The sequence below is a fragment of the Erpetoichthys calabaricus genome, chromosome 1, assembly GCF_900747795.2.
Source record: "Erpetoichthys calabaricus chromosome 1, fErpCal1.3, whole genome shotgun sequence".
In the NCBI taxonomy this organism is placed as follows: Eukaryota; Metazoa; Chordata; class Cladistia; order Polypteriformes; family Polypteridae; genus Erpetoichthys; species Erpetoichthys calabaricus.
In genome coordinates this window covers 113,497,396-113,512,771 of record NC_041394.2, presented here as the reverse complement: position 1 = coordinate 113,512,771, position 15,376 = coordinate 113,497,396, and the positions used below count along the sequence as shown (strand labels likewise).

Here is a 15,376-nt window from a genome sequence, read left to right as displayed (position 1 = left end):
TTTGTAGGTAAGAGGTAAAAGAAGCATTGCCCCTGACCTAAAAACTTTTTTGTCCCTGAAATAATTCAGAATTGTGTAGGCCACAAATACAGTCATATGAAAAAGTTTGGGAACCCCTCTCAGCCTGCATAATAATTTACTCTACTTTCAACATAAAAGATAACAGTGGTATTAGGAACATCTGAGTACTAGGGTGTTTTCCGAACAAAGATTTTTAGTGAAGCAGTATTTAGTTGTATGAAATTAAATCAAATGTGAAAAACTGGCTGTGCAAAAATTTGGGGCCCCTTGTAATTTTGCTGATTTGAATGCATGTAACTGCTCAATACTGATTACTTGCAACACCAAATTGGTTGGATTAGCTTGTTAAGCCTTGAACTTCATAGACAGGTGTGTCCAATCATGTGAAAAGGTATTTAAGGTGCTCAATTGCAAGTTGTGCTTCCCTTTAACTCTCCTCTGAAGAGTGACAGCATGGGATCCTTAAAGCAACTCTCAAAAGATGTGAAAACAAAGATTGTTCAGTATCATGGTTTAGGAGAATGCTACAAAAAGCTATCTCAGAGGTTTAAACTGTCAGTTTCAACTGTAAGGAATGTAATCAGGAAATGGAAGGCCACAGGCACAGTTGCTGTTAAACCCATGTCTGGCAGGCCAAGAAAAATACAGGAGCGGCATATGCGCAGGATTGTGAGAATGGTTACAGACAACCTACATATCGCCTCCAAAGACCTGCAAGAACATCTTGCTGTAGATGGTGTATCTGTACATCGTTCTACAATTCAGCGCTATTTGCACAAAGAACATCTGTATGGCAGGGTGATGAGAAAGAAGCCCTTCCTGCACTCACGCCACAAACAGAGTCACTTGTTGTATACAAATGCTCATTTAGACAAGCCAGGTTCATTTTGGAACAAAGTGCTTTAGACTGATAAAACAAAAATTGAGTTATTTGGTGATAACAAAAAGCGCTTTGCATGGCGGAAGAAGAACACCGCATTCCATGAAAAACACCTGCTACCTACTGTCAAATGTGGTGGAGGTTCCATCATGCTGTGGGGCTGTGTGGCTAGTTCAGGGACTGGGCCCTTGTTAAAGTCGAGGGTCGCATGAATTCAACCCAATATCTACAAATTCTTTAGGATAATGTTCAAGCATCAGTCACAAAGTTGAAGTTACGCAAGGGTTGGATATTCCAACAAGACAATGACCCAAAACACAGTTCGAAATCTACAAAGGCATTCATGCATAGGGAGAAGTACAATGTTCTGGAATGGCCATCACAGTCCCCTGAATTGAACATCATTAAAAATCTATGGGATGATTTGAAGCAGGCTGTTCATGCTCGGCAGCCATCAAATTTAATTGAACTGGAGAGATTTTGTATGGAAGAATGGTCAAAAATACCTCCATCCGGAATCCAGACACTCATCAAAGACTATAGGAGGCATCTAGAGGCTGTCATATTTTCAAAAGGAGGTCCAACTAAGTATTGATGTAATATCTCTGTTGGGGTACCCAAATTTATGCGCCTGTCTAATTTTGTTATGATGCATATTGCATATTTTCTGTTAATCTAATAAACTTAATGTCACTGCTGAAATGATAAACAAAAATCCAAAGACTTAAGAGGGATTCCCAAACTTTTTCATATGACTGTATAACCATATGAATAAGCAGTCTGATTCTTGTAATTTAATCCTCTCAGCTTAATCTGAGACTAGTGAGATCCTTGGACTTCTCTTTTCTGGCAATTTATACAAAAACAGCCTCATCATTTCTGACTGTGAATTGTTCATATCTCCTACACCAATAAAAATTAGGGCTTATCTAGAATTTGCTTTAGGAGGGAGAGAATGTAACAGATGGGCATGCGCAAGAGAGCTGAGACACAAGGCTAGCTGTCAGCGAGGCAGCTGATTAAATGGATTTGTCCTTTGGCTGCACGGTAGAACCCTTGGCTGTGTTTACAGTGACCCATGCTTAATTTCTTCTGCTAACAACATATTGAGGAGGATATGATTTTTAATTTTGATTTAATAGTTTATTAATCTCTGTGGGGAAATTGTCTTTTCACATGACCTTTGGAGTGGCTGAGAGCAGGGTGTCACCCTTAGTGAATTCCTCATTGTTTACACCTAATACTAATAATAGTACTAATACTACTAATAATATTTTCTTTAAATAAAATAAGTAATTTGTATTCATATAATAGATCACAATAATAAGTAATTTATATAATAAATCACATTTCATGTATTTACTGTCTGGCAGCTCTTCCTATGGAATCCTGCTTTATGTTATTTTGCTTTTATTATTGTTACATTTTTCCCAGCTTGCCATGCATGCATATGGTCTTTAAACTGTATTCAGGTTTAATCACATTCCCTAGTCATACTTCTGGTTCAGGCTCCAACTTAACTAAAGATTTGTAGAGTAAAATTTATACAGTGTATTTCCTTGTAAAAACAAAGAGTGTTATCTGATCCTTGCAATAATATTTAAACACCTTCTGGCTTGTAACCAAAATGAGAATTCCAGTTCTAAAACACTTTTGCAAAAGTGAAACTAGGTTTTAAGTGTATGTTTAATTAAAGTAAGTGTCAAGAAAAAAAAACACATTTCTAGTCAGCCACTAAAAAAGGACATAAGCTTGTGGGCTATTTTGCTTCATAAGAGAATTTTAAAATCTTCCATATGGATTATATTTGATTCAGGACGATAATAATACATATGTGAATGTTTGTGGAGGACCATCTCAAACAACATAAGAATAGTGTTGAACCTGTGAAATATTAATGTTCACTAATTAATAAAAAAAACAAATGGTAATAGTAGTTAAGTAACAAACTGATAGTAAAATGGGAGCTAGAAGGGTTATTAAACTCATTTTGGACCCAAAGCTCTACAAATTGAGTGAAGATGATAGACTCTGTCATGCTGTATCATGTGATTAGAGAAATTTCGTTTAAATCCCATTCACCCCCATATGTTTTAGTGCATAATTTAAAACAATTCCTTGAAATTCTTCCAAGTAAGAGGTTTTATTTTTAAAAAAATCCAGATGTTCTTTTTTATTCAGAAATGTCAAGAATATGCGTTTTTGAACAGGAATTATTAAACTGAATTATTTTTCCCCATCCCTCTGTGGAATTGCTAGAAATCTGTTAGCAACTTTGGGCACAAAATAGGAACCAGTTCAGGACTTGGTGCCATCCATTGCAAGGCCAGCTAATACTAGATTTTCTCTCCAAGTATATTGTGTATTATATTTAGTAACATACATTTATATGATGTATCCATTGTGATATGATTTTATGAGTGTGGCAAGCAGCTAGTTTGACATGCAGGAATGACTTGGATTTACTTACCTGAAGATCATAAAAAATTCTTTCTATGTGTTTTTTAAGTGTTCATTTTTTGGGTGGTTTCATTTCAGTATGCTTGTACCTTGACATAATTAATACTTTCAAATTAAAAAAGATTTTTTGCAAAATACAGCCTGAAAAAAATAACTATTAATATGTTGTACAGTATCTACTTAAGTAATTGTGTATATTATTTGGGTGTTATTGGTAACATAATAATTTTGCTGTGGTTAATATAATACAGTTTTTTATTCTTTCTATGTTATATTATTGTATTAAAGTACATTTACAGTTGCAGCACAAAGCTGAATTGATTAACTGTAATTTCACATTTTAGTGAGATGTTATTTTGTAGTCCACCTGCAGCTTTTAATGTCTATCTTGCTGATCTGTTATTTGTAACGAGCATCAGAGATGGCTGCTGAACGGTGATAAAACCTCATCAACTGTCTGTTTGGCCACAGGAAATTTCCTGCACAGGAAAAGTTCTGTGGAACTTCCTGCTGTGGATGATATTATGGGAAGTGTAGCTACTGTTTTCTGTAAAACAGCTGTTGTTTCTATAAGATGTCTGTAGACAGCGGCAGGTGGTGTTTTGCAACTTAAAAATATGCATCCATTTTTTAATGGTTAAGCTGTTGCTGTTATATCAGTTGTCAAAGATTTCTTAGTTTGTTTTGTGGAAAAAATCTGCATGAAATTTTTTTAAGTATCAGTTTGCTCTCCAATGAGTCTCAATTTACTCTCCTATAATTTCATTATTTGTTCAAAAAACCACCCAGGCATAAAGTTGTTGCAGTTATTTTGAAGTAAATATTTTGACTTGCTATTGGTTTTTGTCAGATCTGTGTTAATTTTGGTTCGGTAATATCGACTCTAAGTTTCGTACCATTGTGAAATCCACTACAGGTCTAACCATCCATCCATCCATCCATCCATCCATCCATCCATCCATCCATCCATCCATCATCATTAGTCAGAAGGCATACTAGCTCAGTTGTACAGTAAAGTAAAGAAGCTACAGTTAAAAGTCCTTAGTCAGTACAACCAGCACATGTAAACTTCACACACAAGTTACAATGTATGTACTGTACAGTAGTTTGAACCTGTATGCATCAATCTGGAAAGAAAAATATGTTAGTATGCATTCCATTTGTGAGCAGCATTAGCAGATTTTTATAGTCCTTCCTTTGTATCTTTAAGTATTTAATTTTTTTTCCATTGCAATATATGGTGCAGGTGAATTAAGCCTAATTTTTGCAGTTGCTTGGACTTTTGGAAGTTGGTATCGCCAGCACCGATTTAAATGCATTCACCTCTTTCGCTACTAAAAGCAAGAAGTGAGCTGCTGTTCCAGTTTTGTGTGTAAACTTTAGAAACAGTCAAGGAATATGATCAAACAGGGTGAATTTAAATTAGTAAGTGCAGAAATGTATGTCAAATTAAGTAAATCATTTTACACTCCAATTTGGATTGTTCATTTATAAACTAGGGTGGGAAAGCTGATCCTCATCTTCTGGATGTTAGGAACTTCAAACCCAGTCACGAGAACAGGAGAAACCAGCAGAATGTTTAAGTGACCATTAGCCAAGAGTAGGATAACAAATGAGAGTAATGGCTTCATACAATTTGATAAAGAATAAGCCATGTTGCTAAGTAGAATGAGCCATTTACCTTAAGTGCTTTACGCCCCATCACACTACATGAATTGTCTAGCAATTTTTAGTCATAAACTTCATTTACATGGTCTTGGCCAGCTGACAGCATTCGTGTTGTGCTCCCATGGCCTCCAATTGCCAGTTTAATATTTCCCAGTGATACGCCAAAACTAGTCAATGACTTGCCCAAGTAATTTTGAGCCAGTTTGATTTTGATTTAAGTCAAAGAGGCCGGCTCATATGTGGGCATGGGGTTGTGACTACCAATGATTGCTCATCTGGAAGACATTGCATTTATATAGTGTTTTTGAAGACACTGAAAGTGCTTAACATAGAAAGTGGAAAGCCACTTCAACCAGCACCAATGTGCAGCTTCCACCTGGATGATGTGACGGCAGCCATTTTGTGGCAGTATGCACAACACACATTAATTATTAGGTTGTAAAGAGGTGAGAAAGATAGTTAGCTAGTACAGATGGGAGAAGATTAGGAGGCCAAAATGACCAGGCTGTGGTAAGCAATTTAGTCAGGACATCATGAAGCACCCTACTCTTTACGAAAGATGCCCAGGGATCTTTTATGACCACAGAGAGTGAGGAACTCAGTTTTATGTCTCATCCGAAGGACATCATTATTTTTGTAGCACAATGTTCCCATCAATGCATTGGACATTGGTATCCACACTTAGACTAGAGGGTATGTGCCCCCTGCTGGCCTAACAAACACCTCTTCCAGCAGTAACCCAAGCTTTTTCTGGTTGGTCTTTCATGCAAGTACTGACTGGGCCCAGACATGCTTAGCTTCAAGTAGAACGGCTGTTTTGAAGTTTACGTGATATGGCTGCTGGCATATGAAGCCACATTGAACGAAGAAAAGTGGAAGGTTTGGACCCTGCAACTAGAGGAAAGCCTTGTTTGCCTGATGTCTCATGTTGGTTGTTGTATAGCAGAATGGAAAAAGAAAGGACTCACTGTTTTAATGGGATTCTTTTCTTTTTGGAATGAAGAATGTGTGTTATGGGAGGTCTCTTTCCCCAAGGAATCTGAATATGGCATTTGATTTTCTCTAAAATGTGTACTGTTAAATGTTTAAATATTTTTGTGTCTTGCTACAAATTGTTTTTGTTATGGGTGCTGCCAAAGGGTTGGTGTGTTTCCAGGGAAATCTTACCCAGAGATATACAGAATTAAATCTGACCCATCTATTTACATATCATTCAGGATTTGAATTCTGTAAGCTATTACATCAAATTTTAATATAGTTTTAGTCTATGGCTTTTTAGTCTATACTTTTATCTTTGAATTTTGGTTTTTGAGTAGCGTTTTGGGCATGAAAGGTTTGTTGTTTGGAGTTCTTGGTATCTTTATTGACCTCGTCTTTCTCCCGTTCCCTCCTCATTTACAATTTGTCGGCTTGAGCAAGAACACTCACCATAATTGGAAAACATTTTGTACAGCCACCAGTACTGCCAAACAGCATTTCAGTTGCCATTCAGAATGCAGCAAGTGTACAATACTTTGGAAATCTGAAACTGCTGAAAAGTAGTGACAGCGTTGTGTAACCCGTCATCCCCTGCAATTTCTAATCATATAGTCTCAAATCCTCAAGGCTTTGAGCTGAGAAACTGCAGTCATTAAGTTTGACATGCTCTCTGACTAGAAACTGTGTAGCATGCTACTGGCTTTAAGAGTAGTAAAGATTTTGAAATAAATAAGAAAGAGATGGGAATTCATAAAGGTGTGGCCACCTGGGATGTTATGTGGTTGTGACATCTGCTGTGTATTTGAACTCACGGTCTTATTTTAAACTTGTAATTTCTTAATACTGAAGAAATAGATTTTTGAATAATGATACTTTATCTGTTTTGGAGTATTTTTAGATATGTTTATGTACAGTGGTGTGAAAAACTATTTGCCCCCTTCCTGATTTCTTATTCTTTTGCATGTTTGTCACACAAAATGTTTCTGATCATCAAACACATTTAACCATTAGTCAAATATAACACAAGTAAACACAAAATGCAGTTTGTAAATGGTGGTTTTTATTATTTAGGGAGAAAAAAAAATCCAAACCTACATGGCCCTGTGTGAAAAAGTAATTGCCCCCTGAACCTAATAACTGATTGGGCCACCCTTAGCAGCAATAACTGCAATCAAGCGTTTGCGATAACTTGCAATGAGTCTTTTACAGCGGCTCTGGAGGAATTTTGGCCCACTCATCTTTGCAAAATTGTTGTAATTCAGCTTTATTTGAGGGTTTTCTAGCATGAACCGCCTTTTTAAGGTCATGCCATAGCATCTCAATTGGATTCAGGTCAGGACTTGACTAGGCCACTCCAAAGTCTTCATTTTGTTTTTCTTCAGCCATTCAGAGGTGGATTTGCTGGTGTGTTTTGGGTCATTGTCCTGTTGCAGCACCCAAGATCGCTTCAGCTTGAGTTGACGAACAGATGGCCGGACATTCTCCTTCAGGATTTTTTGGTAGACAGTAGAATTCATGGTTCCATCTATCACAGCAAGCCTTCCAGGTCCTGAAGCAGCAAAACAACCCCAGACCATCACACTACCACCACCATATTTTACTGTTGGTATGATGTTCTTTTTCTGAAATGCTTTGTTCCTTTTATGCCAGATGTAACCGGACATTTGCCTTCCAAAAAGTTCAACTTTTGACTCATCAGTCCACAAGGTATTTTCCCAAAAGTCTTGGCAATCATTGAGATGTTTCTTAGCAAAATTGAGACGAGCCCTAATGTTCTTTTTGCTTAACAGTGGTTTGCGTCTTGGAAATCTGCCATGCAGGCCGTTTTTGCCCAGTCTCTTTCTTATGGTGGAGTCGTGAACACTGACCTTAATTGAGTTAAGTGAGGCCTGCAGTTCTTTAGACGTTGTCCTGGGGTCTTTTGTGACCTCTCGGATGAGTCGTCTCTGCGCTCTTGGGGTAATTTTGGTCGGCCGGCCACTCCTGGGAAGGTTCACCACTGTTCCATGTTTTTGCCATTTGTGGATAATGGCTCTCACTGTGGTTCGCTGGAGTCCCAAAGCTTTAGAAATGGCTTTATAACCCTTACCAGACTGATAGATCTCAATTACTTCTGTTCTCATTTGTTCCTGAATTTCTTTGGATCTTGGCATGATGTCTAGCTTTTGAGGTGCTTTTGGTCTACTTCTCTGTGTCAGGCAGCTCCTATTTAAGTGATTTCTTGATTGAAACAGGTGTGGCAGTAATCAGGCCTGGGGGTGGCTACGGAAATTGAACTCAGGTGTGATACACCACAGTTAGGTTATTTTTTAACAAGGGGGCAATTACTTTTTCACACAGGGCCATGTAGGTTTGGATTTTTTTTCTCCCTAAATAATAAACACCATCATTTAAAAACTGCATTTTGTGTTTACTTGTGTTATATTTGACTAATGGTTAAATGTGTTTGATGATCAGAAACATTTTGTGTGACAAACATGCAAAAGAATAAGAAATCAGGAAGGGGGCAAATAGTTTTTCACACCACTGTATATTTACCTTTTTATTTTTTATGACATATTTGTACAATAAATTTTAAAAAGGCAAATGTCATAGACGTGTCAAGGGTTATGGACGCCCAAGTCTAATTGATGTGCGTGGGGAGTGAAGGCTAGCCTGTCTGGTCCGATTCCACAGAAGACCTGCTGTAGCACAAATTGCTGAAAAATACAAAAGGTGTCAAAACACACAGTGCATCACAGCTTGCTGCATATGGAGCTGCATAGCGTTAGACCAGTCAAAATACCCATGCTGACCCCTGCCCACCTCTGAAACTGCCTGCATTTGGCACGTGAATGTCAGAATCGGACCATGGAGGAATGGAAGATGGTGGCCTCCTCTGATGAATCACATTTTCATTTAGATCTTGCAAACAGCTGGGTATGTGTATTGTTTACTGGAGGAAGAGAGGGCAGCAAGATGCACTATAGGAAATAGGCAACATGACAGAGGGAGTGTGATGCTCTGGGCATAGTTCTGTTGGGAAACCTTGGGTCCACACTTTAATGTGAATGTTACTTTGAAATGTACCACATACCTAAATATTGTGGCAGACCACATAAACCCCTTCATGGCACTGGTATTCCCTGATGGCTGTGGCCTATTTCAGCAAGATAATATGCCATGCAGCACTGCAAAACTGATTGAGGAATGGTTTTAGGAACATGATGAAGAGTTCAAAGTGTTGACTTTGCCTCCAAATTCCCCAGATCTCAGTCCGATCAAGCATCTGCAGGATTTGCTAGGAAAACAAGTCCTATCCACGGAAGCCCATCTCACAACTTATAGGACTTAAAAGGATCTGCTGCTAACATCTTAGTGCCAAATACCAAAGGACACCTTCAGAGGTTTTGTGAAGTCCATGCCTTGATGGAGCATTTTTGCCAGCGTGAGGAGGACCTACACAATATTAGGCTGATCAGTGTATTATTCTAGCTGAAGTCGTGTTTTTTTTTTGTTTTTTTTTTAAATAAAAGGCAACTTTTATCTAACAGACAAGACTTCCCTCCCCTGGAATTTTTAAAACGCTGTCATGCGTCAATCTCCTGTTGAGGTGGCACTATGGGCCAGATATGTTTACCGCGAAAACTCATCTTCCTGTGATAGTTGAATTTGGTTACATTTCAGTGAATTTTCTTTTCTGCTTGCGCAGGTATCATTGAGCAGGGGATCCAAGTATACTTTTCTTTGACTTCGATACCAAATTAATATTTCTTTGAAATATTTCAAAGTCTAATCCTGTTGTCTTGCTTCCAGCAGCCATATCTTAAATGATATTTTGGTATAATTCGAGTTTACTTCACACAATTCATATTGTGCATAACTAAGTATAAATTGGCTGCTGCAATAGGGTCAAGCTTCCTGAAACCCTGAATTAGAACAAACAGATCTGGAAGAATGGATAAATGAATGAATGTGTGGATGGATTTTAAGTAATCCAAGTAAGTAATGATTTTAACCAAATCTTGTCAGTTTGCAATATTGTTAGCATAGTTCATTTTAAAATTAATGTCTTGAAAATTGTGATTTTAATTTCAGGCTGTCTCACTTAACTATTGTTTATCTAAATATTCATTCTTCTTCTTTTGTGCCACCTTGTCAGGCAGTAGACTATTCATCTGTCAGTACATGCATTTACTAAACCCGCTTATTTATATAGTGATCCAGCATTCATCAGTAGTTGGCACAGAGCAGAGATTAGTTTTAGAGAGTGTTCTAGTCCAGGGATGGGCACCCTCAATAATCTACCCAAATTCATTCACTGTGGCCCAGTTTAGACTTGCCAATCACCTTGACCTGCAAGCACTGGGAAAAGCCTTTGCAGGCACAGAAGATCGTTCAAACTTCACATACAAAGTGAGCCAGCTCTCATTTGAACCCATTCTCCTGGAGCCCTGAGGAAGCAGTAGACCGGTGTTTTTTTTTTTGGTTTTTTTTTAAATCTGTCTTTTATTATTATCTAAAGACATGCATTACTTGATTTCATGGTTTGCAGGTAATCATTATAATGCTTTTATGTATCATGTTCAGGTTCTCTGCTGTTTCAAATCGTACAAGTAAGTCACACGGTGGGACTCTGAAGTTTCTGCTCAAGGTTTTGCAATGCGAAAGACACATTTCAGTTATAAGTATAATACAGCAGTGACACCTGGAGGTTAAAGAAATAAATAAACATACCTTTAGTGAATTAATCAAACAATAAGTTCTTAAAAATCCCTCTTGGAATGGAGACAACATGTTGTTGATGTGAAATTGTGAAAATCAATCTTCAAATTGAAGATATAAGTTGTATCTTTTTAATCTTTCAATCACAGTAGTATTTTATGTTCGTATCTAAAAGACAATAAATGTTTTAAATACACAGTAAGAAAATTTTAATTGATGGTATCAGTATTTCTCTTTTTCATGAAACATTCACTGAGAAATCTGCCAAGCAGGGCATAATAGTCAGGCTGCAGTGCTATGTATTACATGTGGCAGCGGACACATCAACTGTAATTGCAGTGGTGCACAGATGAGTCATCTGCCATTTTTACCATAAAAAATAGAAAGCCCTCCATGGTTTACACAGGTATAATTCTAAATATCTTTTTGCTAGGTTTCAAAAATAGAAATCTTAATGATAGTATGATTTATTATTTTCCTATCAAAGGGCAATGCCAATTCTGATAATTACTTAATGAATCAAAATGTTCATTTTCCATTTTTATTTCATCCTGGGATTAGATTGTTTTCAGGATGATAATCTCCTGTCTCTAGATCATGTACAGTAATTCAGTGATTTGCAAAATGTTAAAGCAGTTATCTTCACGCCACCAGATGTGAATCCCATTTAACATTTTAGAGAGAATCAGGAAATACTTTTTGCATCATTTTGCCCTCTCAATCAAAAAGGAAGGAATGAGTTAATTGACTTTCTTGTGAAGTAATGGTGCAGCAGAAGTCTAGTGAATCTGTTCTGGGAACAAGTGGTAATCTGGAAGCACATTTTAAGCAACATCACCTTGGTATATCCAGCAATACACAAACATCATTAGCTAGACACTCATGCTGCCTGCAACACCATCTAAAATAATTTGTTATACCTAACGAACAAAAGACTGACAGATCCCTTTTCTGAACCTGCCTTTTTATTACAAAATGGAAAGGAAATCAGATAACAGAGCAAGAGTGGGACACACATACCTATATCCACACATGACAGACCAACTAAGTGTAGTCTGTTAGTATAAACGTCATCAGTATGTTGGAGGAAATCCAGCATGGAGCTAGGGGAAAACACAAACTGTGGACACAGCAGGCCCAAAGTAGAACTGGAACCAGGGACCTTGGAATTGAAGAGTCACAGTAGTGTCCACTGTGTAGCCCAGGAAAAAAAGATTATTGTTTTAAGTTTTATCTTGTTTTCATGTTTTAGTAATACTGTACAGTACGTTTTGTGCCAATATCATTCCCTTGAAGTGGGTACTGTTTTGCTGAGTATAATCTTTTCAATGTTCAGCCTCTAAAATGTGAAAACAAAATCTTAAAAAAGCCAATCCTTTTATGTTTGTTAAGTGAGTCCACTTCACTTGTCTCTTCTTTCTTTTCCTTTGTTTTTTGTCACTTCCTTGAGGTTATTGTAAAATTCATGATTGGAGGTTGACTCCTGATATTTTAAAATACTACCTTGCCTAAATGAGCCGTTGACTTTGTGAGGTAAAAAGTTCCTTTTTTATCCTTCATTTTTGTAATAAGCAAAAAAAGAAAAAACAACTTTTAGACGTGTATTTTTGTACGCAAGTTGCATTCTTTGTCAATTTAGTGGTTAGTGCTGTTGCCTCCCACCTACAGTATGCGTGGTCACTATGAGATGTGCAGGATTAGTTAATTGGCTACACTAAATTAAGATGGTGTGAATGAGTTTGGCTTTGTGAGTGTGTAGTCCAGCTGATTGCTGACCCACCTAGCTTTGTGCTTGATTCTGCAATCCATAAATCAGCCAAGTTTTAACTCTTTGAGAGCTGAATATATTTTCTAAAAAGCAATGGTTTCACTTAGAAGTCAACATAAAACGTCTGTTGCTGCATGCTGTGGCTGTCAGTTTGCCAAGAGTGTGCGGCTTACTTGCTGCCAGGCTGTCTGCGTGGCTGGGACACGGTCGCAGTGCATTACAATCTGGTTTCTACCTCTTATCATTGTTAAGTGGCTGTCCTCCATGGCGAACATTGTCAGTACCACGACTAGCTGGGAACCAATCAGCTGAAGCTGGAACCTCACGTTTATCTTCGATCGCTTGTATCAAAAACTTGAGTACGACAAGTCATAGTCCAGTTCAGGGATAATAGGCAACAACGTCGTCCACAGTGTATTTTGCTTTACACATTTACTTTGATCTCTCGTCAGATGTCAGTGCCATTTTTGCCGTTGTGTGCGCCTTGCTACTCACGAGAGTGCAGGGAATCTTGGTCAAACCAATGAATCTAATTTTCCTTCTAGCAATGAGAGTCCAACTAAAATGTAACTGTGGGTTTTGTCACAGTTTACAGTTGATTACCATTGTCAACTTTTGACAAAAGTCAACATCAGCCCTGAAAGAGTTAATAAGTAAAAAAAAAAAAAAAAAGTGACAAAATCGTTAAATTGTGCTTAAATTGTATATATGGTATGCAGCTTGTTTTACAGGCCCAGCTAGTTAGATTAAAACAGAGTGTAGCTAGATAGTATGAGAATTCTTTAGCTTTCAAGAGATTTTTTCTAAACAAAAAGGTAATGAAGTTCCTTGGTTTGTATGCAAGCAGTAATATACTGTGTTTATTCATTATTACAATTGTGTTCCTTTTTCTTGATGTTTTTCATCACAGGCTTACAACCCATTTATTGGGCGAGGGAGGATGTGTCCCAGTGGTTAAAATGGGCCGAAAAAGAATTCTCTTTACATCCCATTGACAGCAACACCTTTGAAATGAACGGCAAAGCCCTTCTGCTACTCACCAAAGAGGACTTCCGTTATAGATCACCACATTCAGGTAGGAGTTCATCAAACATGAAAATTGTTTTATTTACAAATAATGGACACTGCTGGCATTCATGCATTACAGTGATATTCATCACTTTTGATGTTCACTAATATTCTATGGCTAGCACGTCGGCAGTGATCAAACATCCAGATGATGCTTTGTATTTCAAAATACACATATTCTATTCTAAACTATCAAAGGTAAAAAAATGCTGCTCTATGTTAGAAAGTATCAATTAAGGCAAAGAGTTTCCTATGAACATCTCAAATTCTAAAGAGTATCTCCATCTGTTGGATACACACTTTAGATACCCCTTCCCTCTTCCCTGGATGTCTACACCTTGTCCTGTACCTGTTAATTATTAACACTAGAATTACCACAGCCTACGAAAAAACTCGTAAATCCGTCCCACCTTAAATCGCGTCTTAAATCCGTTTGCACCTCTCCGCCAGAGTCCTTTGTCATCTAAATGTGCTGATAAAGCTACTAGCAGCCAGCTATTCCATCCCCCCACCGACTTAGAATGAACTTCTCTCCTAGCTCAAGCCTTGCCTTGATTTGATTACCTGGGATTGAAGTGGAGTTTTACAGTGGAAATAATTCTAGCGTTATTTGGAATACACGCATTTCATGTGTGTTCCATTTCTATAGTTGGCTGTGCAAACACATTTTTAAAACAGAAACGTTTTTCATATTCTAATAGTAAATGACAAAATGTAGGCATAAACTATATAACGTATGAAGCCTGAAGTCCATATATCAAAGAAACACTTTCACAAAAGGTACAAATAAAAGAACACGTGCGCCTTCATTCAAAAAAAAAAAAAAAAAAAAAAAGCCGCGTTAGCATGCCACATTGACACTCTCACTACAACCGCTGCAGTAGCGTAACGGTATCAGCGCCTGACTGGGAATCAGAGGGTGGCGAGTTCGATCCTGCACGGCTCCACTTCGAGAAATTAATTGCTCTTATTCTTACAATTTTAGAATAACGATATAAATTTGATTTCAGTTTGTAACAGGCGGTGTAACTTATGATACTGGTAAAGGTTAGCTTTTTTTTTTTTTTTTTTTTAATTCACTTTTCATTCTCGCAGTCACATTCAGAATCAATCCATACAACCCCATCTGACACAGCTGGTTTCACATAAATAAAAGTGCACTTTTATTCAAGACTATAACCGAAGAATAAAGAAAGCAAGTTACAGTTGGTGGTTGATACAACAGCTTGCGTGGTGCAATGTTAAGAACTGCTGATTTCCGATCCGTGCTATATAAAATCATCACATTCAAATATTAACAGTTCCCACACACCCAAGGTCCGCCATTCCTACATTTACGACATGTGTACTTGTTGCAGTGTACACACCTCTCTGTGCTATGGTTCCTATTACAGTGAATGAGCACCTGACACTGTACTTTCTTCCCTGGGGGAAGCTGAGGTCTTAGAACGGAAGTTTGTTGATGCTGTATCATCTTTTCTTTTTCCATCGCCTTTTCCTGTAAGAAGCGACGACGAAGTTCCTCTGCAAGGTGAGCCATGAACACTCTTCTTTCCTCAGCGGACCCCGTGCATGCCTTATACAGTACGTGTGCGTTCATCGCTGCTAGGTCAAGGATGTTGTACAACACAGCAACCGGCCACCTGCGTGTTCCTGTGCGCACTGAACAAGCACGCGCCTTCTGGTTCATGATGTCAACGCCACGCTGGGGAAAAAAGAAAGACAAATATATGTGACATTTTGAAGAAATCATTTTATCACCAGAAGAGCACCAGAATACTTCGTCACACTAATATTTTTTTCATTAGCATACCTTCATGTGGTTGTAG

General features: G+C 37.8%; 1 protein-coding gene across 3 annotated transcripts in view; it reads left to right on the top strand.

The window, feature by feature from the left end:
- Positions 1-15,376, top strand: part of etv6 (ETS variant transcription factor 6) — a 126,319-nt gene that overhangs the window by 88,894 nt on the left and 22,049 nt on the right. For all 3 annotated transcript variants that reach the window (XM_028805291.2, XM_028805283.2, XM_051929550.1), the window contains exon 3: positions 13,390-13,554. In XM_028805291.2, the coding sequence (XP_028661124.1) occupies positions 13,390-13,554 (165 nt within the window). The remainder of the gene's footprint in view (positions 1-13,389; positions 13,555-15,376) is intronic.